At 43.0% G+C, this 24,835-nt stretch overlaps 1 protein-coding gene across 3 annotated transcripts in view; it reads right to left on the reverse strand.

The window, feature by feature from the left end:
- CDH23 (cadherin related 23) overlaps nt 1-24,835 on the reverse strand; it is a 454,320-nt gene that overhangs the window by 312,515 nt on the left and 116,970 nt on the right. For all 3 annotated transcript variants that reach the window (XM_067552666.1, XM_067552664.1, XM_067552665.1), the window contains exon 6: nt 24,690-24,782. In XM_067552666.1, the coding sequence (XP_067408767.1) occupies nt 24,690-24,782 (93 nt within the window). The remainder of the gene's footprint in view (nt 1-24,689; nt 24,783-24,835) is intronic.

A 24,835-nucleotide genomic window follows, 5' to 3' on the forward strand; every position in this document is an offset into this window, starting at 1 on the left:
CATATATTATCTTTACCAGCTTGGCTCATCTACAAACAAGTTAATCCTCCAAACCCCATCCTCACAAAGTGGGGTGGGAGACTTTCCATTCTTGTGACAGTGCTCTCCACAACAATCACATCAAGTCCAACATCCCATTAGACCCTCCCCCCATATATTTGGAAACAGTACATCAAAAAAACCCAGAAGCAGATGGATCTGGGGCAAACTGAAGAGGTGTGACCTACAAAAGAACAGGCTAATTAATTAAGGCATCCTTTCTTCAGATCTTCAGGGGATTGCATTCTGCTACCATATTCACATCACCAACACAATTCCATTCAACAGATTACTGGAGTGTTAGAAAGCCTGAACAACATATCATATTGCCTCCTCCACTGCAAAAGCCTGTGTTAGATTCAGGCAAATTTAAAAGAAATATAATTGACATTTCACTGAACTGCCCTCTCCATTTCCCTGTTTTTTCTTCAACATTCTTGCTAATTGCCAGGGTATGTGTGTACAGAGTAGCTCTCCTCAGTCTCGCAGTGATGCCACAGTCGAGAATTTGTGACAATCATTTGAAGTAATTGCAATGTCACAATCAAAGTATTGGTACATTGCTCAGGAGCAGGCCGGCTGTTAGGTACAATGGAACACTAGTAACAAATATACCTTGCCAATTAGTACCAATAAACAACAACATTTAAAAAAAAAAAAAAACCATGGCTGTTCAATGGGAGTATGGTGAAATATCATCAGTTTGTCTCAGTGTGACAAGGGCTTTTTAAGTGGAAAGATTTTTCTAGGCATCTTGTTCAGCAGAGGAGCAGAAAGTGAACGTTTCCTCTTTCAATAAAACTTATGCTCATTATTTGTAAGCTGACACTGCATCTTAACTTCTTATGTGTCTGTCAGTTAAGGTGGAAACTGCTCCTTATTTCCCCAAATGGGGGAATGGGAGAGACTGGTAACGAGATCTAGAATTTTGACTAAAGATTGAGAGGGTGACTCTCCCTCAGATAGGTAGAGATGGAAAGGTGTTACCACTTGCTGGCTGTTTGGCAGGTGTCAGTCCAATTCTCAACGACAAGTGCCCACATAACAAAAACCACCCTCCTAACTGATGGTCTCGTAGGCACTCCCCACATGGAGAACGCTAATAAGATGGACACTGAGCCTGAACGTGAGGTAATCCCTCTAGAAAGTCTAGATCAAGTTTGGGGCCCATTGCCACAGCATCTACTTTGTGACTAGACAGAGGGGGTGTTCAGTGTCCTGGACCCTCAATCTGGCACCTTTTACCATTTGACACTATTTCTTACTTTTAGTTTCTCCTAAATGCTTTGAGAACAAAACACCTGATCTGGAAATTGATGAGTTATTGGAAAAAAGGAACAAACAACCCCACCAACTCTGGCAAAGCAGCTACCTTTACGTAATTTGTGACAAGCTGTGTCGTGTGTCAAAGCTCATAGCTGGCCAGATAGTAACATTTCAGCTGCACAAGACATAGCAAACATCATGCATGTGGAGGAAAGGGTGCAGAAGACAGTTTCCTAACCTTTGGCAGATTCCCACTGTTAATCAAGGTGCAGGTTTAGCTAACCACTGAGGTTGCCACTACATTGCTCACATCATTTTCATAACACTTTTGGGAATAAAGCAGTGGCATCAAAAAAAACTGATTAGGCAAATGACACTGTCCAGGAATGATGTTCCATTATTTCTGGCAAAGACACGTGTCTCTCTTGGAGATGAAGTGTGAGTTTGTACACACATACACCCTTTGAAAACCTTCCAAATACCAATTGGCTTAGCAAATCTTTTCCTGAAGGAAGCTGCGGGTCCAGATGACAAAATATTTGCTTAAAACTGCTAATTGTCTGGGTGGCTCCAATTTCGCTCCTCACCATATTCCAGTACACCTCTCCTTCTCCAATTCCATGTGCTTTTGGAGGAATGTGCACTCAGGATGAACATAGTGAATATCAACATTTCCTTATTAGGCATTTATTTTATGGGCAAAGACCCCAGTGGATAGGAAGATACAGAAGCTGAGAATGGGGATGGCTACCTAGGCCAGATCATATCCTTCTAAACCAGGAAGAATCGAGAAAAAAAGTTTGGGGGTGGGGGGAGCGAGTGAAGAGAAGAACTGAGGCTTGATGGGAAACCTTTGAAAGGGTAAATGTATCATGAAAAGTAAGTTGTGACTGCTTAAAAAGGCTTTTGACAGGTCTTCATTTGTAAACTATAAAAAATGCAGTTTTTCATGCTCCACAGGCTATTATCACTTCATAGCAATTTGAACCCAATATACCATTCAAATACCAGAAAAGTAACTATGTTATAGCAGCTTTTTTCATTGCTTTTGGACATGCCAGAAAACTTCGATTTCAGGAACCATTTCTAATTGAATGGGGAATGCAGCTGGATAAATACCTTAAACACAGACCTGTGCTTTGCATAGTGGGAGTGGCTGCAACAAACATTTGATAAACACTTAGAGGGAAATAAGATCCTATTGATATACCACCAATGATTCTGACCTACCTAGAGAACATCTGAAAATACTTCAGACTCATGACATCAACAACTGTTCTGTACAGCAAATCGCTTATGCAGCCCTGTGGTGACCACCTGGTTACTTACTAGAGGCATCTCCAGCCCAACAAAACATTGTTATTCAAGACATATAAAGAGGTGGACTAGTACCTTGCCCATGAAAGCTGCAGTCAAGTTTGAAACGTTGAAAAGTTTATGGGTTTGGTTTAACAGAAAAGTTATGGTAAAGCAAATTTTTAGCATACAACACTGTATTTGCTTCTTCATTGAATGGGAAGAGACATAACCGCATGATAACCTTGTAAAGTCTCTATAACAGCAACTTAGTCTTGCATTGCTCCCGCAGACACCATGGCAGAGCCACCTTCAAGCAGTACAGCAAAGAGAAGTGAGGTGTCTGCATTGAACATCAGATGTAGGCATGGAAGGGAAAAATGTAGATCCATTGTTTACGTGATAAACCAGCTTACAAACAAATAGTATGTAATAACAGCAGGTAGAACCATTTCTTTTACTTCTTATTTAACATCTAAAGCTACAAACTAAATAAATGGGGTGAAAGTCTTTGAACAAGATTACCAACAGTTTAATATATCATGGTGCATTACAATAAGAAACAATTGACACAAATGGTTGTTGACACATCTACATCCTTTACACGCCTGTATCCAACTAGCCGTGCCAAGGAATTGAAACATGGGCCCGTGGAGAGAACTGGGAAACTTCTGATTTATTTTTATGCAAAAAAGTGTGGCTTAGTTTCCCCTCCCACCTTGTATTGTTTCCCCCGGCATGAAGAGATCAATGTTTTTCTTAAAACAAGACAAGCAATGCAGTGCCTGGGGGAAATCAGGTAAGCATGAATGAATGATCAATCTGTGAACTGAACTAGAGAATCACAGAATATTCAAAGACCATTGTATCAACTTGATAAGTGTTATGTGTATCTGTATGGACTAGGGGGATAGTTAATGCAAATCCTAAGCAGGAAAATAAGTCTGGAGAAGCATCACTCAGCTGGGGTAAATTGCACAGACTAATTTTACCTGCTTGGAGAAATCTGGCAAAGGATTGAAAAACTGTGTAAAGTGACTAGTTTGATGCAGGCAATGGGGTTGCTCTAATGGGATGCAGGAGCTGACATGAGACTGTGACCAGATAATCTGACTCAGCAGAAAGATCCTGAGGTACTTTGAAACCTATGAGGTTCCTTTGTGGTGGATATGTACTACCTGGTAAATGTGTGTGTAAGCTGTTTCTTGCTTTATGACAGGTTTTCTTTGCAATGTTTTTTTTCTGAATAAATAACACTCTGCTTTATGAAGGCTGGCTGGTCATTGGTTAATCCTGTCATTGCCCAGGAGAGAACAGGACTACAGGTGCTGAACTAAAGTCAGGCCTGCCACGGAGATCACAGTGAATTAATGGCAGATAGAATTGCAGCCTGAAACCCCCCCAGTCTGGAGGGAGACGAACACAGGTTTCCTGTACCAAGAAAGTGATGGCCAGAGACTTAGGTGAAACTTAGGTGAGTGCTCTACAGGAGGCCACAAAGGGGTCAGAGGTGCAGTTACCTCAGTAACCATGACAAGGACCTCACCAGAAAAATAGAATGGGAGCTAACCAGTGGCCATCGAAGTATGTGAAAAAGTCAGCTGAGCCTCATGCAGATAGATACAATAGGGAAACAAAGATGAATGAGAGCAAACCAAAGGGATATCTTGTAGATTGGAAGTGACAATGGCCTGGCCATGGCACAAGAATAGATAGAAGATGAGGACAAAAGGCTTTCAAACCCCTTAACACTGTCTGCGGGTCTAAAATAAACACCTCAAAGTCAGACCCAAAGATAGTGACGAGTAATCAGCTAGCCCACTACCCACTTCATGCACACATCTCTGCACGTACATTCAAAAGTTTACCCAAGGCAAACCTCACATGCAAATTGTCCATTTTGATAGATTTATTCACCTAACTGAGCAAGGCAATCAATATTTCAGCTGCACAAGTTGAACATCGCTAAAAAAAATAGTCTTAACTGCCTTTCTACCGAATTCTTCTAATTTTATGTTAGCTTCTAGAGCTCACCCTTCCTTCTGAAATCAGGGAAAGTGGCCCAACTATTACAAAGACCAGGTTTGTCACCAGAAAGTGGAATCCTCTAGAAAGAAAACCTGCGAGAGAGAGATAAGAAGCATCTTCTCCACACATCAGAGTTTAGGAAAGGGACCAAAACAAATATTAATGAGACACATTTAACTCTGCCTGTTTTGCAATCAATAACACACGGCAAGGTGCACAGCCATACCAAGTATTTGCATTTCGGTGGGTGGGCTTAAGGTTCAAAACTGAAGAACAGGAGTTTTCTGCTAACCCCCTCCTCTGACATAGTGCAGGTAACTGTGTAACCTAATTTGCTGCAGTGTTACTCATCTCTATTAAAGGTAGGGAATGTGACTACTACATTCACTCTCAAGCAGTTATACCCAATAACAGTCCCCATCCTGCCCAGTCAGATGGTGTCTTTTTCCAGGCCTTCCAATCATTTAAAATATAATGTATCTGGCTGATCTAGTCAATATTATGCAGCCTTTTACAGAATGTACATGGCCTTAGGGGTGGGTGTGAAACGGAGGATCGGGAGGTGCTTGGAAGCGCTTTGCTATACGGCCCTGGACATGGTGAGAGGTATGACAGGAGGGTTTAATCATGAACAGATGTGACACCATCACTGAAAAGAGAACAAAGGAAGATGCAGTGAGAGTAGAAGGAACTAATTCAGAGAGTGTTGTGGAGCCGGTGCCTGCAGAAATGGAGATTACAGTTCAGGGAATCTATTTATCTTTGTGTGTTTATTACACACAAAACTTTCATTTTTCACTAACCCACCTTGTCCTGAATTCTGTTCCTTTAAAGATCATCTCTTATGTGCAACTGAAAGCTTGGGGAGCAGGAGCTCGGGAGTGCATGACCTCAGGGGATAAGACCGAATAGAAAATAAAGCCCTGGGCAGCATTCTGCGGTTATGAACAGGAGACAGTCACTATACAGGAGAGAGTTGTGCTTCCCTCTCCCTAGCTCCTACTCCTCCCTTCCCCCTCTCCTCCAGCTGCCGCGCGCTCTTCCATCAGGATTCCCAGGCTGGCGTTTGAGGGAGCTTCAATCACTCCTATCGCGCGGACTGCAGGAAGAGAATGGCTTTCAGCTCAATTACCCTTCACATTCCAATTCCATAACGCTCCGATGAGGCTTTTTAACCAAAAACAAAAAAAGCATGTCTGCCGCAGCCCAGCCTGAAGTGCAAACGTGCAGAATGGACGTGACTAACCGACCACGCCACTCACCAAGCCTGCTTCCGGGCCTTGAGATATTTGCTTGCCCTCTCTTTTACCCAACTTGCCTCAGTTTCTCCCTTCTCCTCCCCTCCACTCCCTAGCAGTCCTTCCCCAGGGGGAGCCCAGAATGGAATCATTTCATTTACACTACAGCCTTTGCTCTTCCACCTGACCCCAACCCCATCTGTGGAGAGCCAGGCTCTAGAAACACACGTTCAAGTCACGTGATTGGGCCAGCAGGAAGCGCTGTCCCCGCTGTATTGGTAATGCGTCTGACACCAAACACTCCGTATGGCCAAGAGAGATTTACATTCCCAGTGGGATATTTCAAGGATGCTCCATCAAGCAGAACACAGCCACTCATGCTATCGCTGTGGAGACATTGGTAGAAGGGATTGGCCAAGAAACCCAACACAAATCGGACCCTTCACTCTTTGGCAAAATTTCAGAAAAGTAGAGCACATTTCTGAAGGAAAGAAATGGATCTGTCATTTTCTAGAGCAGTGCTAACCCCTGCTGACAACTTCTAGCATCTTCTGAAAAACCTACACAGGTCAAATATGAGCCTGTGTAAGACACAGTACATGACAAGGATTCATTTACAATGTGACGAGCCTTGGAGATGCAATCAGGTTGGAAAATGTACAATTTGCAGGGCAATTAGAGATAGATTGTGCTTTTAGAGCCTGATCCAGAGCCTACTGAAGTCATTTCCTGGCACAAAGGGCTGGGACTCTCTCTGGGAAGGCTAGTAGTGCTGTCGGCACTAACCCCCAACAGTCAAGGATGAAATTGTGTCTGTGCAGGGGAATAAAGGAGGGAAGACTCGTTGTGCGTCCTCTCTCTCACACCCCCTCTCCTGCAAGTAGACAAAATCTGGCCCTGAGCCATCATACTAAATGTCGAAGTGGGTAGGGGCCATTAAGGCCCCGCATAAACTGCAGCTTTTATGATGTTCTGAGATGCAGCTACAGCTATTTCCTTCATCTCCTAGTGCCTTGGAAATTCATTAATCAGAGTAGCAGCCTTTTTACAAAATCTCCCTCCTCAAATGCATAAAATACACAAGGCAAAAGAATAGCCACCTGTCCTCCCATCTTACCAACAAACTGCAAACTGGGGCAGACGCTTCACAGACTATAAACTAGCCACTGCACTGGAACAGCTTTATGCTTTAACATTCTCACTCTCCCTTGACCAATCTTCAAAAATAAGGACAGGCGTGCAGTTCTCAGGGTGAGTAACATTTACTCCAGGGAGGCATGAGAGCAAATGAGACTCGGTAACTGCACATCTGGCCATGTGTCTTTAGCATATATAATAGTTATTTTTATATGTCGGCTCAGTAGTTCCTGCCCCATGTTGGGTTTTGGATCTCAGTTACACAGATCCCAATTCTTGTTAGCCACACTTATTCCAAGCCCTGGTATGAAGCAGAGAAAGGCCCAAGATGCACAGCTCAGCTCTGGAGCCACACTTTCCCCGAAGTTCAGAGGGGTGTGGATCCTGGGTATTGTCCTGGCCCCATCCCAAACAAAAAGATACAAATGTTTTCTATTAGCCCATTGTCTTCTCTGGCAGAGAAACAGGAACTGGAGTCCCTAATCTGATACATTTAAGAAGGAAAGAAGAGTCGGCAATGAAAATGCTGATAAGCTTAAGAGTCAATTTAGCACTCATGGTAGCACTGGCTTAAGCTAGACGTAGCTTGAGTGCTGCCAATGTGGAGTATGCAAGCCTGTACAGATGGCAGAAGCCATTCATACACTGACTGGACAGAAGGTGGCCAACTTAATTACACCTTTGCTTCTCTTCCCTAGCTCCCATTCTGCCCTCAGTTTGATTTACAACAGCATTTTATACCATCTTTGCAGTAGGTCCTACAGAGTTCCCACTGACCACAGTCCCTCTGCTTCTGTTCTATCTCCAGAAGCATAGATTCCTATCTACAGACCATGAAGTGCTGCTCAATGCCATATGAGAGGAAGGAACAGAAGCACCTAACACAGAAGGGACCAAATACCATCCTGTGATCTGATTTTGCACGTTAGAGTAAAAAACCCCATCACCTCAACATGGCATAATGGATTTGTTTCAATGGCAATAAACTAGTGATATAGCCCCTCTTCTCTATTCTTCTGCCCATGTCACCTGGACATATTAATCCTGTTTGCAGATGCTTGGATTGTATTAAAATACAAAGCTTATCTGCAGTTGTACTTTTTGGTGTCTTGAGTTTCTCTCATTTATAGCCATTTATCCAGATTTTTTTGGGTATATTTTGGGGGGAGGTTGCCTTTAAAGCCCATTGTGCGTTATTAAATGAAGAGCAAAAAGCCAAAGGGAAAGAGAGCTGGTGCTGGGACTGAACCAAGAGAATGGGAACCACTGAAGCTGAAAAGTAAGAAGATAGTCTGACATTTGGAGATCAAGGCAGAACAGCAGACACACAGCAAGAGAAAAGAGAAAAGGGAAAAAAGAAAACTGAAAAAAGCATATTTACAAAGCTCATTCACTGCACATTTGCCCAGTTCTGCTGCTCAGAAGGCAGCAGGTATGATATCAATATCAGAGCACTGGGAACAATCAAAAAGGTACGTGCACTGCTGCTCTGTATCAAACTTGCTTGAAGCCACAGACTGGGTGATGTGAGACAAGCTTTCTCGCAGGAAACAAAATATCTGAATTTAGATCTAACTCAGTTAAAGTAAAGCTTGAACAGTCACTTTGGTTCAGTCTGGGCATTGACTGTCATTAGCATTTTATTTATTTATGTATAAATAGAATGGACAAATGAGCTGGGATGGATGGAAAGTGAATCAAGCCAGGAAGTCCAAAGTGAGCTAGATAAGGCATAGGAAATCTCAAACTAGGGAAGGCTGCATGAACTGGGATGGAGATGTAAATCAGATAAGATGAGAATGGGCAGATCAAATCTAAAGAACCCAATCCAAAAATATGTTTTTTGCTTCTGTCCAGTATTCATGTGATCCTGAATACCATTACAAGACGGCTACTCATCCTTAGGTGTAGGCAGCAAATTATTCAGCCAAATGAGACCTAAATAAGTCAGGATTGAACTGGACAGTAAATGAAGGACAGAAATGATTCTTCACATGCAGCAGCAGGTAACATCCAACCTTGTTCTCTGATGTCTGTGAAACTGACGAAAGGACATTTGTGAACATGAACGCTGAGGACAATTTCACATGTGTGAGATATGGACATACGAGGCTGGCGTCTCCAAAGCTAAAGGCCAAACATTTTCAAATGTGACTTCTAATTTGAGCTGTTCAACTAGAAAGATCCAGAGCCTAACTTTCACCACAACTCCAGTTAAAGTCAATTTAAGTTGTGAGTGCTGAGCCCCACTGAAAGTGAGGACCCAGATGTCTCAAGTGAGGTACCCAAGAATTATGGCACCCTGAAATTACAGGTCCTTTAAAAGTTTTTGGCCTTAACCTCAGTGTGACTCAACTTCCCTATCTATATAATGGGGATAATATGTACCCAACCTCAAAAGACTGTTGTGAGGCTCAACTCATTAATATCTGTAAAAAGCTTTGATATCCTAAGATGGAAGACACTGTACATACATGCACAAAATTCATTATTATTAAAGGGGTGGAACTCTAGATACTGGGAATGTCGAAGGGGTAAGTAGCAGAAGGTGGAGTGGTTAAACATAAAATCAATTGTTTAATTAAAAATGTATTCAAGAAAGGCAGGCCCAAGAAAACCTCGTTCAAGGTTTGGTTTTCAGGTCAGATCTCCATCTTTTTAGCCAGCTGAGTCTGGGAGCCCCATACAATCAATCATAGTTAGCTCTGGAAATGATGGGGATCACCTCCTGCTGTGCTGCAATAAATCTCCTTCCCCTTGTAGGTGTGACGTTGATGAAAAGGAGTCATTTTGCTCCTCTCACCAAAGGAAGATCTCCATAACATGGAGCTTTGAAAGGTGGTGGATACATATTTAAGAGATGGTGGCGGACCTTTTGTAAAGCATGCTGAATAGGCACTCAATGCAATTTGGCTCCAAATGTGACCTACCTTATAATAATGGTTTCATGTGTCCTTTACATTCTAAGGTTAAATATTCAAAACTTGGGACCTAAGTTATGCCTGCAAAATACAGACCCATGAGAATCATATATCTGCATGTATATAGGCACCAATCTTCATATCCAACTATCTGTTTAGTGCACAGAGTCCTGTGTCGGAGTGTATGCACAAGCATATTGTATGCAACCAATCTAGGCCCCAAGCCTGAAAAGGTATCCCCAAAGTATCTATTTCTATCAAAAGAAATCCTATGACTGGCAAGAGATAACTGGGGGGGAGGGAGAGGGGAGTTAATGGTCTTTGGTGTTCCATACCTTGTAGTTACTACATGCAAGCTCCCCCTGCTGCCTGATTTGCAACAAACAGATAACAAGCAAACCTGTTTCCAGAGGGAGCCACGCACCTACTGACATAGATGCTGATTCCAACGCACAAAAAGAGACGTAAACAAAAAAGAACCATGTCGCTTCTGTTCCATTAGAAACGGAAGGGCAAGGACTCAAAGTTTACTCATTAGAAAAAAGGACAACTTGTTGCAAAAGATATTTCAGTTTTCAAGCTACTAGCAGCATGTTATAAACATGCAGAGCAAAAAATGTAAAACCAAAACTAATAGCTGACAGCACTGTTTCATTATTTAGTCACTCCATCTCCATCCTTTTCTACACTAGAGAAGTCCTCTTTTGTGCCGCATTGTCTGCAACATCATGGGCTTGAACTCTCCTGTACTCATTCATGGAAAATGTCAATACCACAGCTCTCTGTTCACTGTGAAACGATTCAGGCTCCAAAACCAAGGTCTTAACAAGTAACCCAGAATTCTTTGCTTCCACTTGGACTGAGGGGTTCCTGAGAAGCCTCCATTGCTAGGAGTACATGGTGATGTCAAGCTCTCACTTTTCCCATGACTTTGGGCAGATCTTGAAAAGACAAGCATTGTTTTTTTCCTGGGAGCTGCTCAGAGCTATACTTTTAGTGTTTGTTAACTTCCTAGTACTTTTTCTCTCTCTTGCTTCCTGCAATCCCAAGAAACAAAATATTGCTCGGAGTCATATCTCAAGAAGATGGTGTAGGGAAGGAGACATTGTCACAGCTTTGGAAGCCGGTAGGAGGGAAGAATTGGGGATAGCTTTATGTGCAGTGATTAATATGGAGTATGTATGTACTGGGGATGATAGGCTTGAAAAGTGGGTATGTTTATCCTCACTATGCTACTGCTCAATGGATGACTGCCTGTTTATCCAGGTTCAGCTCTCACCTTTCCCCTCTCTCTTTTAGGTGTGCATTGTTTGAAAAATTCTTCTGAATATAGTTTTTCTTATTCTGCCCTGAAATTATTCCTTTGGTTCTAGGAATCTCATTTTCCCAAGGTGATAGCTTCACTACAGATGCACAGAATTGTCTGTGGCCCCACGTACCCCTCTCCTTGACATCCAAATCTGCCATTTTCTCCCCTTTCTACCTTTCCCTGCCCCCCTTTGTCCACCCCAAAGGAACTATGTTGGTTGAAATGGAATGATTATTTTTAATTTTTAGGTTGCTTTTCCCTCCTTTTTTGCTGCAGCATCACTCCCCACACAGTCAAAGCATTGTCTCATGGAAATGATTGTAATCTCCAGCGCACTTTAGACATTACTTCCACGCCATTTGGAGTTTTCCGCCCCAGTAGTTTCTGTTGCATTTCTCATTTCACTTCTTGGGCACATGCTTTAAAGAGTCAGGGTCTCATATATGCCAGTGAACTGGGACAAATGGCAGGACTCCGAGAGTTGGAGAATTTTTATCCTCTGATTTTGAGGAAATAGCTCATGCATGAAGGCTTAAGTTTCCAGAAAGGTTTAGAAAATTTTGCTATGATATATTAGCATGTGCAACGCCAAGAAAGACAAGGAAATCTATATGGCAACAATATTCAGGGGGCTGGAAATTCTCAGGTTTACCAGGCACTCTGCTTTGCCACAGCTTCTTATACAAACAACAGGACTCAAGTGATGGAGCATGGATATTCACTAACCTTTTAATCTTGTGCAAGATCAACCTGCCGTTCAGCATCCAGCTCCATCACTAAAAATCCCCCATTTATTCTTTTGTCTGTGTGGCACAACTCACCACATTTTTAATAAACTACTTGGACACTTTAGTGTTTTTGACATTTGGATCTAACTGCAAACTGATCCTGTGCACATGACTGACAAGAATGGTGCAAAATCCTTTGGGCTAAATGCTGCATTTGTTTACACCCGTGCAACCCCTTTTATTTATGTGCATCTGTTCAGTGCCATAGAAAGAGAAATTGAAGGCCAAAGCTAGGATTTGGTTTCAGAACAATAGCCTTTCATCTCAGAGAACCTCCATCAACCTGAGGTCAGCACACTTAAAGCACTCTCATTCATTTCTCTTTGCTTACGCTATCAGTGGAAGTTGTTTGTTGCGAAAATGGATATTTGTGAATATTTACAATTCCACTTCATAGCCAATATCACCATTTCTGCCAGCATACACAGCAATACACACGTCTCAAACTGGGAAGTACATCAGAGTAAACTCAGCCTGATAACTTCTGTGTTACTCATGTTCTGTGCTCCCTATTTACACTCACTGGATTCTGTTTGCTCTGTGTCCAAGTCTGTGCGCTCTCATGTGAGAGCTGGGAGAAGTGGGGGTAGGATGTGGCCAACAGGACAGTCTCTCAATAACCTATGAAAGGGACCTTGCCTTGCCTCTAGTGGCAGAGCTCTGACTTTTACAATTTTTCTAATGTAAAGATACATTTTAATGTTCAGACTATCAGGGCAATACAGAAATTGACAAGTCTCCATGAATCACACACAAGTGGGGTACAGGGGTGAGCCATGAACATTAATTCTTCCTGGGATATTATATTCTACCTAGTGATTACAGATCAAATGAAACCTACTCAAAGACGTGATCTTATCTAGCTAAGAGATGGCTTTTTTACAGATGGACACTATGCTTCCATTTAAGATTATTAAAGGCAAGCGCATCCTTCTCGCTGCATGCCTCACACTTCCACTAGTTTGCTGTACAAAGCTGGGAAGTAATTAAAGGTTGCTAAGAAATCAAAGAAATTATTACCATTCCATCAAGCAAGGAAGGAGGAGAGCTTGGTCCCAAAGCACACATCTAAGTGATCCCATTGTGACCAGCTGTTCAAATGCCAGAGAGAAAAGATATAGATCTATCCTGTTATTTTGCCCACAAATTAACCTGTCAGAGCTAATGGGAGCTGGAATTTAAACCCAGAAAAAAATAAATACGAATTATAAACAACACAGCAGCAATATACAATATAGAATAGAACGCCTCAAGGCCTGCAATGATGTAAACGAAATACTCAAATCCAGGCCCATGTTTTCTCTAAAGTTCACACATTCTGAATGGATGACACTGGTAACATCTGTAACATTCACTTGCTGCAGAGTACTGTTACACTTCTGTGAAATGGGGACATGTCACAATGCAGCGTTCCTGTGAGGACGAGTGGAATCCATCACTGTCCCATCTTCCTACATGCATTCCAGGCAACCAATCAATAATGGGATACTTCCATTGGTTTCCAGAACTGGCCATATTGAAGCAGCACTGCTCGGTGAGGATTTCTAAGCTGTGAAGCACAAAAGCCTGCATGCGTCAGAGAGCTTTAGGCAAGATGTGCAAATATTTTATCAGAACAATAATGCACTCCAGGGCATGCAATTACATTGTCTTTTTCACACGCACACATGTCAAGGATACTCAACATTCAACCTCTTGCCCCACAGCACACCCAAAGTTTGAAAATACAATGTGATAACATACTTTAGTCATACTTTATCCTCCCCGCTTTCTTTCACAAAGGATAAGCAGAGATCCTTTCCATGGGCTGTAGCCCAAGAGCAGCAATCACAAAACTAAGACTAACAAACAGACACTTTACCAACCAATAGCATTTTCTAGAGGGCCTGTGGTCACTAAAATCTAAATAAACTCCTTGTCCTGACACTGTGTGCACACAAGCTCCCAGTTTGCTCTCCGACACACAGTCCACACACCTCAGACATAGGAAAATATTGTCCTAACACGCTAAGTGCTCACTGTAAATCATCTAAAGACAATGCCTCCTTTATGCTCACTCTGTTTGACAGAGCTTTAAGACCAGTCTATGGATGGCATGGGCAATCGCCTAGAGTGTCCAAAAAAAAAAAAAAAAAAAAGGTGGCGCCAAGGGAGTCACCCAATATCAAAAAAAGGAGTCTGCCATGAATATGAGCTACGAAGTAGAAGTTATCAGGCCTACCACACTGTCAGGAAAATTTCAGAAATTAAACCTGTAAATTGGAAGCGAGCGGTACTTAGGCTGAAGCACTCTCCCACTGACAGCAGTTTGAGTCCATTTTAGAGAGCCTTACTCTTCACTTTACTATGTGAGCTTTATGCCAAAATAAGCACACTGGAATTGTTCATGTTTCACCAGCATAAAACTAGCATAAGAGAATTCAGCACTCAAGCCCAGAGACTGTAGTGTGGGTGTATGTGGCAGCACAAGCTATTACCCCTACATTCCACGCAAGACACTCATATCTAGAATGTGTAGTGGGGATGGGGAAGTCTAATGGGCTCCAGAATCTTCCTAGAAGATGCTCTTTTGCCTTATTCTTTGGCCCTACTGGGAAGCTCTACTGACTGCACTCTTAAAGTTCCCACAGAGCAGTACAAATGGTTTCAATGAGCAAGCGCCACAGCACTGGAAGCTCACAAATATTTCTTTCTACAGCTCCAGTGGCTAGTGAAAGAATGTAACAGGGTTCACTCACAACTAGGGTGCCCCCTTGTGGCTGTGTCCGGGGATCAGTTGTCATCTGGTCTAGCATCCCTTCCAAAGCTTGCTTGCCTCACTCTCCAACATTCTAGGTGCTTTCTCTTTATGACTCAACCCTCCAGCCAGGTCACTATATAGTTTTCTCTTCTGGGGTATCTAAGTCCCTCTGGAACAATTGTCTGTACACCATCCCAGGTAGTCCTCCATGGCATTTCCTGGCATATGCCACTTCCTCAGCGGCTGGTAGGGGAACTCAGGTCCACCCACTACTCTGGGTTCTAGCCCTGGGACCCAATCAGTAGCAACCAAGGTGTAAACCGTCTCAAACCTTGCTGCTCTTTCCCTGGGCTTCTTCCTACTCTGCCTTCCACAGGCTCTCTTCCCTGCAAGTCCCTTGGGCAAACCCTTTCTTCAGAGCTAGGATCCCAGGGTTTTGCTCTCCCTTGGGTTTACTCCTATCCACCTGTCTATATGCAGAAAGTGGCTACAGACTCTCTCACTGCAACCTCTTTCTGCTGCAAACTTCCTGGCTTTATACAAGTTCAGCCTGCCCCAGCCCAGCTAGGCTTCATCATCATTAGCTTTATCAATCAAGCCTGACTCTCCCCCAGGTGCAGCCTATAAGGTTAATTGGCCCCTTCTGAACCACATTTACCCCTTCAGGGCTGGTATGGGGTGAACAACCCCTCACATAGAACAAGAACTATTGGCTGATCTCCCTATGGTTTCTGTATGTAATCCCATTTCTTCCAGCCCTCGCTGGGACTTTCAATGGGTCAGACTTGTGCGCCATCTAAATGACTCTGTAACAACTTGTAACATCTCTCTGTGTAAAGTTTATAAAACTCCAACAGTCCCACCTTCTAGTATTTATTATGCAGAATTATCCTCTCATATTATAATGTTTCCCAGGTTTGCATCCCAAAAACATTCCACAGAGTAACACAATTTGGCAAGACTGGTAGCCTGTGCATAAGAGAGATTTATGACTGAAGTAGCAGGGGTGAGGTGTTGCAGGTCAGAACGGAGCTATTTTTGCAGAGCTCTGAGAGTTGCTCCTAGAACTGAAATAATATGAAGAATTGTAAGCCAGGATTAAAAAGTGCTGTTAAAACTAAAGCCTGCACAGAGTATGCCCAGATAATGCAGTTCCTCATTTCCATGTGCACTAAAAATTCAAACAGTTTAAAGGCAACAGTGAGAACATATTTTTAGGCAGTAATGTAAGCAAGTCACAGAATCTTTGAACCTGGAATGCCTAGTGATACAGGAACTCAGTACATTATATTATATTATACTATATTATATTATACCAGTGGTTCTCAAACTTATTTGATCATGCTCCTCTTCTTTGTGTTTGTCGTAGTTTATGCTCCCCTTCTCAGGTGCTTGGCCAGCAGCCACCACTCTCCAGCCGCCCAGCTCTGAAGGCAGAGCAGAGAGCGGCGGTTGCAGTAAGGGTGGCAGCGCCACAGAAGTGTTGGCGGCAGCACTGCCTTCAGAGCTGGCCATAAGCCACTGCTCTCCAGCCACCCAGCTCTGAATGTGCACGGTAAGATTTTTATTTCCTAAAACTTCTCACGCCTACCTGCCCCCCTCACCCCAAATACATTCTGCCCGCCCCTCGGCAGATGGGGCACGTCCCCCACATTGAGAACTTCTGCATTATATGATACAACAGATCTAATGATGCAAGAACTCAACAAATCACTAGACCACCAATGGGCTGTGCATGGTAGAGAGGATTGGTGATGGGATACAAGCTCTTTCACCTGGATGGCACTAGTTCTGAAGTCTAAAAGTCATCACCTTCCAACCCCTATTCAGTATCCTATGGGTGAAATGAACCAAAGAGCTCAGGTTAATTCCTAGGGGAGATGTGCCCACATCCCAACCAGAAACCACCGCAACTGCAATCTCAGTAGCGAGCCAACAAAGCTCCCCTCTCATCCCTAGAGGTGATCCCTCTAGGTCAGGGTTGAGGACCATGCTGTCATACGGAGGAAATCAATTTTTAAGTCTGTCACTTTTTACCAAAATTAGTTCTATTGCTAGTCACTCTCCCATAAAAAAAGTGACAAAAGCAGAGAGAGAACCCCTTGCCTGGCCAGTGAACAAATGTCTTTCCCTCATCTTTGGGCTTTTAAATCCCTGTGTGATTGAGCAGTGATTATTATTATATTTCAAATAGCATGCTAGAGTTGGGTGGAATCTACAAAAAATATTTTCCAGTCAATATTCATTTGAATGTTTAAACTCATTCTCTTAGGCTGTGCTTGCATCCTCCTTTGGTGTTCACTTCTCATAGGCATTTGTGTCATTGAGTGTCACTGGTATGAGTGTTTGCAGAAAGTGAATTACAAACATACAAGATGAATAATTGAATAAACCAAAGTTTACATTCACATAAGGGAGTATTTGTGCTGGAAGTGCTTGCATGCAATCCAAGAAAGAAGAACCATGTGATGTCAGACCAATCACAATTAACCAACACAGTTTGAATAGTGAATATTCACAGAACTCTTTGGGACCAAACAGAAAGTTTTTAAAAACCTCCATCAGATAATTTTGCATACCGAGTATGTTTGAGGAAATCTTGATCTGTTTACAGGTATCTTGTGAGCAGGGCGGAGGTCCCGGCGATGGGTGGGCGGGGGGGAAGATAGACTGGTCAGATAAATTATTCATTGCAACTTATTCATGCAGCTGTAAAAAACAACATACAGAAGCCTAAGGATAGAGAGAGAGGAAGAAGGCAAGTAGGGATAAAAAAGGAAAAGAGAAAGAAAAGCAGCCAGCACTGATTACTGACAGCTCTACAATGTAGCAGGAACCTCTCTCCTATCAGAGCTTTATCATCTTCAATTTAAAGGTTTTTTATTTAAAGCAAAAAATAATCAAAGGTGGCCTGGAATGAGTAAGAGAATTGCCAGTGTGTCTGAACTAGAAGTTCACACTCATTTCAACTGCTTCATATTCATAACATCAGGCCTTGTAACCATTGCAATAGAATTGTATGGGCCTCCAAAGACTCCTGGGCAGAATCGGCTGGGAAAGAGATGTAATTACTAACATTATTACCATTAAAACAAAATAATCATTTTAATTACATCTGGGGCTTTGGTTTTTTGCTCCCCACCCTCTCCTAGCACACGCTCATTCCAGGTAAGGCATGGTGACAACAACCCTTTCCTGCAGCCCCCACCCTGGGCAGCAGAACACCTTTCTACCCAATTAAAAACAAAAAACAAACCACTGCTTCAGCAGCATCAATATATTAAAAATGAAAACGGTGACCCCAAGCTTGTGATGTTTCATTCCCAGAGGCTTTTGCTTTTAACAGAAGTGACTGCTGTAAATGGCAAGTGATTGTAGCCCCACCACATTCCCAATTAAAATAAATTGGTAATCAAAACCCTGGTCAGGGGACACAACACTGACAAGATGGACTGTCACTGCATAGACAGGGCTCTGCTCTGCAGAAACTTCTTTTGGCTATATTTCTATCTATAAAAGCAAATGCAGATGCAGGGTGTTTTTTTTTTTTTATTGGAAACCACATATGCATGCAGGCTCACACCACACACACGCCCCTTCTTGTGCCTGATGCTTTTTAATATGCTAAACTGCTGCAGACAAAGTCACTGAGCTACAAAGTCAAAGGTGGTGGTTTTCTAAACGGTGCCACCTATCTGATGTTTAGAGGATTTTCTCATTACCCGCTCACCATACTAGTGGGCAGGAAAGGTCAAAGAACCTGAGCCCACAGAATGTCTTTTGGAGGGGATAAAAGATTTTAGATTCAGTAGCTCAGAGGCACTGGCAGCTCATCAGTTCAGTCCAGCAGTGGAGAAGTTTGGAGATGATTTATTGGTCTCTGCTCCTCTCTCTCACAGATCAATAAGTGGATGGTTAAAGATGCAGTGGAAGCCTCTTGTAAACAAAGCTCTAGTATAAACTAATATGTCCTGTCAAGTTACAGGTACTTCTTTTGGTGTACGTGTCATCTCACGGCTGGTTGAGGTACTAAGTGGCAGTCTGGCAAAAGCGTGATGACCGAGAGGATGGTTTTATGCCAGAATGTAACCCAATAATACTCATGACTCTATAAATCATCCCATGTGTTAAATAGATAGAACAGAAAGAAGAAGATGGGGAAGCTACAGAAGAGAAAATCCCTGTTGGAAATGACCCAATGAAGGTTCAGCCAGGAAGGAAACAGTCAACTGATATTTCTGTCATCCAGTGAGGGCTCTCAATTCCCCAGTAATTACAGAGAACCATGGCATGTTTAGCAAGGTAAGAGTGGTTCAGGACACTGGGAAATTAAGAGCATCAATTGGCTCTACAGGGAATCAGAACACAGGGCAATGCCCTCTCCTAAGGGATACTGGACCTAGTGTGATTTAACCACTCTCCCCTCCCCCCCAGCTGAGCCAGTTGGCTCACCAGGTACAGATGTTATGCGTGGAACCTGCAGGACCAAAGACTTAATTCCTATGAGTACTGAATACATGTGGAGTTAATAGCCATAAAATCCAGCAGAAACCAAGTATTTCATAAACTCGAGACTCCCACTATGATTGTGAAACATAACCCAGTAAATGGGGAGACACCTGCCTCTGAAAGTTATGTATTTGCAGACTGGATTGGAGAGGCATTGCTGTACCTAGAGGTTATATTTTGTGTCTAACCTGGTACCATACCTGGACCAGATTCCAAAAATAAGTGCTGATTCTGTTCTTTGTTAGCTTGTTTTACATAGAATCATTATATCATGGCAGGCTGGCGGACCTGGCTTATTCTCTTACATGTTATGTACAATGAAAAGATAGATGGCTAGCTTACATTTAAAGATATACAAGAGTTTTCAGATCTAGGCACATCCACTATTCTCCACCGTAGGTTGGACAACCCCAAAACTGGGTTAGATCTCACATGAAACTGGGTTTCTGGCATTTACTGATGCTCCGTGTCTATTTCTAGACAACCCAGAATGGACAGAGGAAGAACTCAGCATTATAGAACTTTTATTTATAATCCAGATTCTGGGAAAATTGAAAACAGAACTACAGAGAGAGAGAGACGAAGGAACAGATTATGAAATTTCTCTAAAGTATGTGTACAACTACTTGAAAGACCATACTCAAAGACTAGTTCTCAGTGGTTCACTGGGATGACGTATCTAGTTGGGTCCCACAGGGGTCAGTCCTGGGCCTAGTACTATTCAATATTTTCATTAATAACTTGTATAATGGAGCGAAGAGTATGCTTATAAAATCTGCACATGACATCAAAGGGGAGGGGTTGCAAGCACATTGGAGGACAGAGTTAGAGAATTAAAAATGATCTGGATAAATTGGATGATTGGTCTGAATTCTATACAGCACTTTTTAAACACAACAAATCCTGCAATTTGGCAGGGGGTTAAACTAGATGACCCTCGCAATTCCTTCTAACCCTATGGTTCTATGATTCTAAGATGAAATTCAATAAAGACAAATGCAAAGTACTATACTTAGGAAGGAAAACTCTAATGCACATCTACTGAAAGGGAATAACTGGTTGGTGGTAGTACTGCTGAAAAGGATTGGGGGTTATAGAGGATCACAAATTGCATGGGAGTCAACAATGTGACAGTTGGGAAAAAAGCTAATAACATCCCATGGTGTATTAACAGAAGTGTTGTGAATAAAACACAGAAGGTAGTTGTCCTGCTCTACTCGGTCTGGACTTGATGACTTCTCAAGGTCCCTTCCAGTCCTACATTTCTATGAGTCTATGTAGTAGGGGCAAGGAGAACAAAGTGAAAAAATGCATCTTTGAAAACAAACCCTCAAGGTCAGCGTGGCCTGCACATGGGTGCCTAACTAATGTACTACAGAAGCACTGCGGGGCACAGACACAGGCAAACACGTTTTAGCAAATTGGAAAGCCATAAAAGTCTATTATAGCAAATCAAACAGCAGTCAGCATGACAGCCATTAGCCTGAAATGAATACAAGGGAACTTAATGAGGTCTGTCAAGGCCAGCTTGGTGAATTAAGTTGCCAATTCTAACTGGATTCCCCTTTCTTTACAGACTTGAAAGCATCCGTGCAGCCTCATTAGAGTTCGACAAGTAAATTGCAGGCCCTTTTGCCCAAACAAAATGGATAATTACACCGGAACAGCATAGTGATGGGCTGGGGGAAACCCCCCTCCCCCCACAAACATACACATCTGCTCTGCTATTCCAAATAGGTGACTGTGATGTAATTAAGACATGACAGGCAGTGAAAACCACCATGCCACAGGTATTGTACTGACGCATAAGGCGAAGAGGCGTTATCACCAGTCCACTAACCAGCTTGACACACTGAGCTTAACGTTAAATGGCGCATTCTCTTCCCCAGTAAAACTGCACGCACATTCCCTCATTCACCCACACTCACAAACTGCACTACACACCTCGTGCCCAAATAATTGACATTCTTGAAACAAATGGGGTTTTTAAGGCACTGGGATACCTATTCAGAAACAGTATTTTTAAAGGGTGTTCCATTTACCTAGGCACATTATTTTTTTATTTCCCTATTGCCATACAATGGGAGTAGGTTTAAATAGCCCTTCCCTTGCTGCTTCATCTCTCAGCTGGGACTACTGCTACCGATACGTTCAGATATCTCAAAAGAAATACATTCATAAAACCAGGAAAACCCTTAATATCTGCAAATTGTGCCAGCAGCTAATTGAGGGAAAATTGCAATTGCACGACTGTTAGTCCGTTTTCCCTCCCCAACTTCACAGTCCCATTTGTTCATTGTGTCTATTCACGGCTGGTCTTAAACTTGGATTGTAAACTCTTTGGAGCAGGGGATTGTCTCTTACTGTTAGTAACCTCACTGTTTATCAAAAGCAATATCATAGAAAGGAATTTGATAATACCCTTCACAGCTTTGTCCCATAGCAACAATGTGTCCATATTCCTTGGAAATACTATTGTTTCAGTGGAATGTTGGCACTTCAAAGTAACTCACCTGGTATGAAGCAGCTCTTGATGTGCAAAGCCACCCTTTCGCACCAGGGGTCTGATTTTCCAAGGTGAACAGCACCTACACTTCCAGGCGAAGTCAATAGCAGCTAGAGATACTCAGCACCAGGTGATAGTAGCAGCATGCAGCTAACTCAACCCACCCAACTGTCATTTTTTAAAAGGAGAAGGTATTGTCTCTCTTGCTTGCTCTCTTCTGGCCAATAGGATGGGCACGTGACTCCTCCACCCAGGATTCCCACATGAACAGGGATGGGTTACAGGCAGCAGGAAATGTAAAGTGATATTGTGGCAGGGAGAACAGCATGCTATTGCCAACCCAAAGTTACCACAAAATGAAAATACCCTCCACCTTCCAGGGGCCCCAGAACCTGTAATATAATAAGCTAGAGTGTCTCCACCAGCAGTGTTAAGGAGGAAGAGAGAGCAAACAGTAGCAATGACTTTTCTAGTGAAATACCTTTCAAAGGTCGTATTGGATTCAAAGAAGCACTCATCTCCCTTTTTCTCACTCCCTTACCACACAGAAAAAAGACACCATGGAAATGTTATCTGCCTGGTAGAAGAACAGAAGTGCTTCCAGGACACAGGCTGAATGATGAGTATGTGGCTCATTACCTCTGATTCATGCCCTTGCCTAAAGTTCACCAGTACGGACTGCAACATGAACAAACTTAATTACATTAGGCAACTTCCAAAAAAGCATAAGTTCTGAAGGTGCAACAAAGTTGCAATGATGGTGCATTCTGAGTAACATGATGCTAACTACAACCAAAAACAAGATGGACAACAGAGTCCTCACTGCAGAGCAGGGGACTCACATCCAGAAGAAGCCGGCAGAGAAAGAGTGTGGCAGTTTTTGGTTTTTTTTTTAGTCCGGCACTGCTGCCATGATGCCTTTTTCCCAACCAACTTTAACATTCACATCCATTCCTGAACTTTTGCCCTCCCTACTGCCCATAAACAAATTCAGATATATGGAAGGCTGAAAATTTACGATCTTAGTTCTCAAGATGGAGGTGACGTGAGAGAAGAAATGGCATGGCTTCTCCAGCTATATAAATATAGGAGCTTAATTCAGTGTCAATACCAGATGGGTACAGAAATCCAGTTTCCATTCATTTCTCCATGACCAGGAGAGAGCCCTCTCCCCAGTAGACACCATATACAAATATTTTAACAGATATTTATGGGTGAAATTGGGATGGCGAAGGAGGAGAGAACATTCACCTCTATTCCTGTCTGTGTCCTACAGGGAAGTTTTCTGTAGATAGGAAAATAGCTTGAAAAGAGGAGGAAAGCAATAGAAAACAAGGGTCTCTGTGTTCAAGGATTTGGGCGAAGTCACCTAAAAGCCAGTTCCCTCCCCTCCAATATCCTAGGGTGGCCTTGTGGAGACAGGACATGCAGTTCCAACACCGACTGCCCTTTCCCTTTACAGACCAACTAAACTACCCTCCGTCAGATATATCACCATACAGAGGATGTGGAAGATTGAGATCCAGTCACTCCTCATTCGTTTTCAGAGGTCTGGGCACACAAGGGGAGCAGGGAGTGGGTTATATAGCTACTGCTGACTTCGGGGTTTTTTTTGTTTTTTTTAAAATATTTACTCTCTAAAAAGGAGAAGAAATGCTTTTGATCCACTGTCATTCCCAAAAAGGTGTTTCAGATTATTTGCTTCACATAGAAACAGACAAAGCAAACGGGAGACAAACTCCAGGCCAATTTATCACAAGCAGCCTAATGAAGAAAATTCACCCACGCAGGAAAGAGACAGTGAAAGATCAAAGCTCCAGTACACCAGGGCGCCTGCAGTCAGCATATTAACAAATCATTTGTAATCCAATAATTTGTACTTCTCAATTACCAAAGCCTGCTCAATTTCACACACACAGATGCACTCTCTTATATGCACACAGAGGCATGCTCCAGGAATAACAAGAGCCTGCCCTGGGGTCAGACAGGGAGAGGGCTCCCCTAGTCTAGGAACAGCAGGGCCTGGCTCAGCATCAGAAAAGGAGAGGGCTCCATCAGTTCATTTCTCCATTTCAAAACTGTTAATCATTTGACTAAGACTAGTACCAGCCATGGTGCAGCTTGTCAGTCTCCATCCTCTCCCTCACTGAACACTGGCTGCTAGGCTGTACCCAACAATCCTGACACCAGTCCAGAATCTCCGGAGTGAGAAGCCCCTTGCTAATTCTACTTCACTGCATTTACACAAGCAGTCTCCCTTAGTGACACAAACAGGAGCTATCTTCTTCCCACCAGCCGGCATGGCCAAGCCACCCTGGAAGGAGCATGACAGTCTTCTCCTGGGGAAGCAGAACCATACAGGCAGACCTTTCTTGGAGTTTGCCACTAATCTAAAAGGCTTGCGGCAGCATTTACTTCTACACAAAGTTGCCTCAGTGGAGGCTCCTCTTCCTTTGTCCCCAAAAGAAAGCAGAAGCAAAAACTGGGCTATTAGGGGCTGCTTTCAGTCTAAACTCCTTCCCAAAGCTTGTTCCTGAATTAAAACCCCAGAGGGACTGTGTGTTGCGTTTCTTCTGAGCCTACACCTCACTCCTCTACTTGCCTTTTTCCGAAGGTTTACTCTGCCGCTGGAGAGTTATCACCACTCCTACCCACTGGAAACAAACAGCCTAAACTTTCAGAGACGTCATCCTTCACTAAGCCCCAAAGATAGGCCAGGTGGAAGAGATGGAACCAAACTGATCTCCAGTGCTTTAGATCCCAGCACTCCTGGGGGCTGTCACCATCACCACACAGTTGGACAGAGAGCTCTGCTCTTTTTACAATGAACTGAAACAAATGGGCAAGCTCTGCCCTTGAGAAGAAAGAGTGCCCAGGGAAAAGATCTCTCCAGAGGAAACCCAAGCCCCTACCTCTGCAATGCGAACGCTGTAGGGCTGATTGTGAAACCTCGGAGCATTGTCATTCACATCTCCCACTTGGATATTCACTGTCCCCTTGATCACCTGTGGCCGAAAGGATAAAACATATAGCTGGCATTAGGCTACTGGATATTTTC

The sequence above is a fragment of the Emydura macquarii genome, unplaced genomic scaffold (genome assembly GCF_026122565.2).
Source record: "Emydura macquarii macquarii isolate MOO-44397 ecotype Brisbane River unplaced genomic scaffold, CSIRO-AGI_Emac_v2 contig_1390, whole genome shotgun sequence".
NCBI lineage: Eukaryota > Metazoa > Chordata > Testudines > Chelidae > Emydura > Emydura macquarii.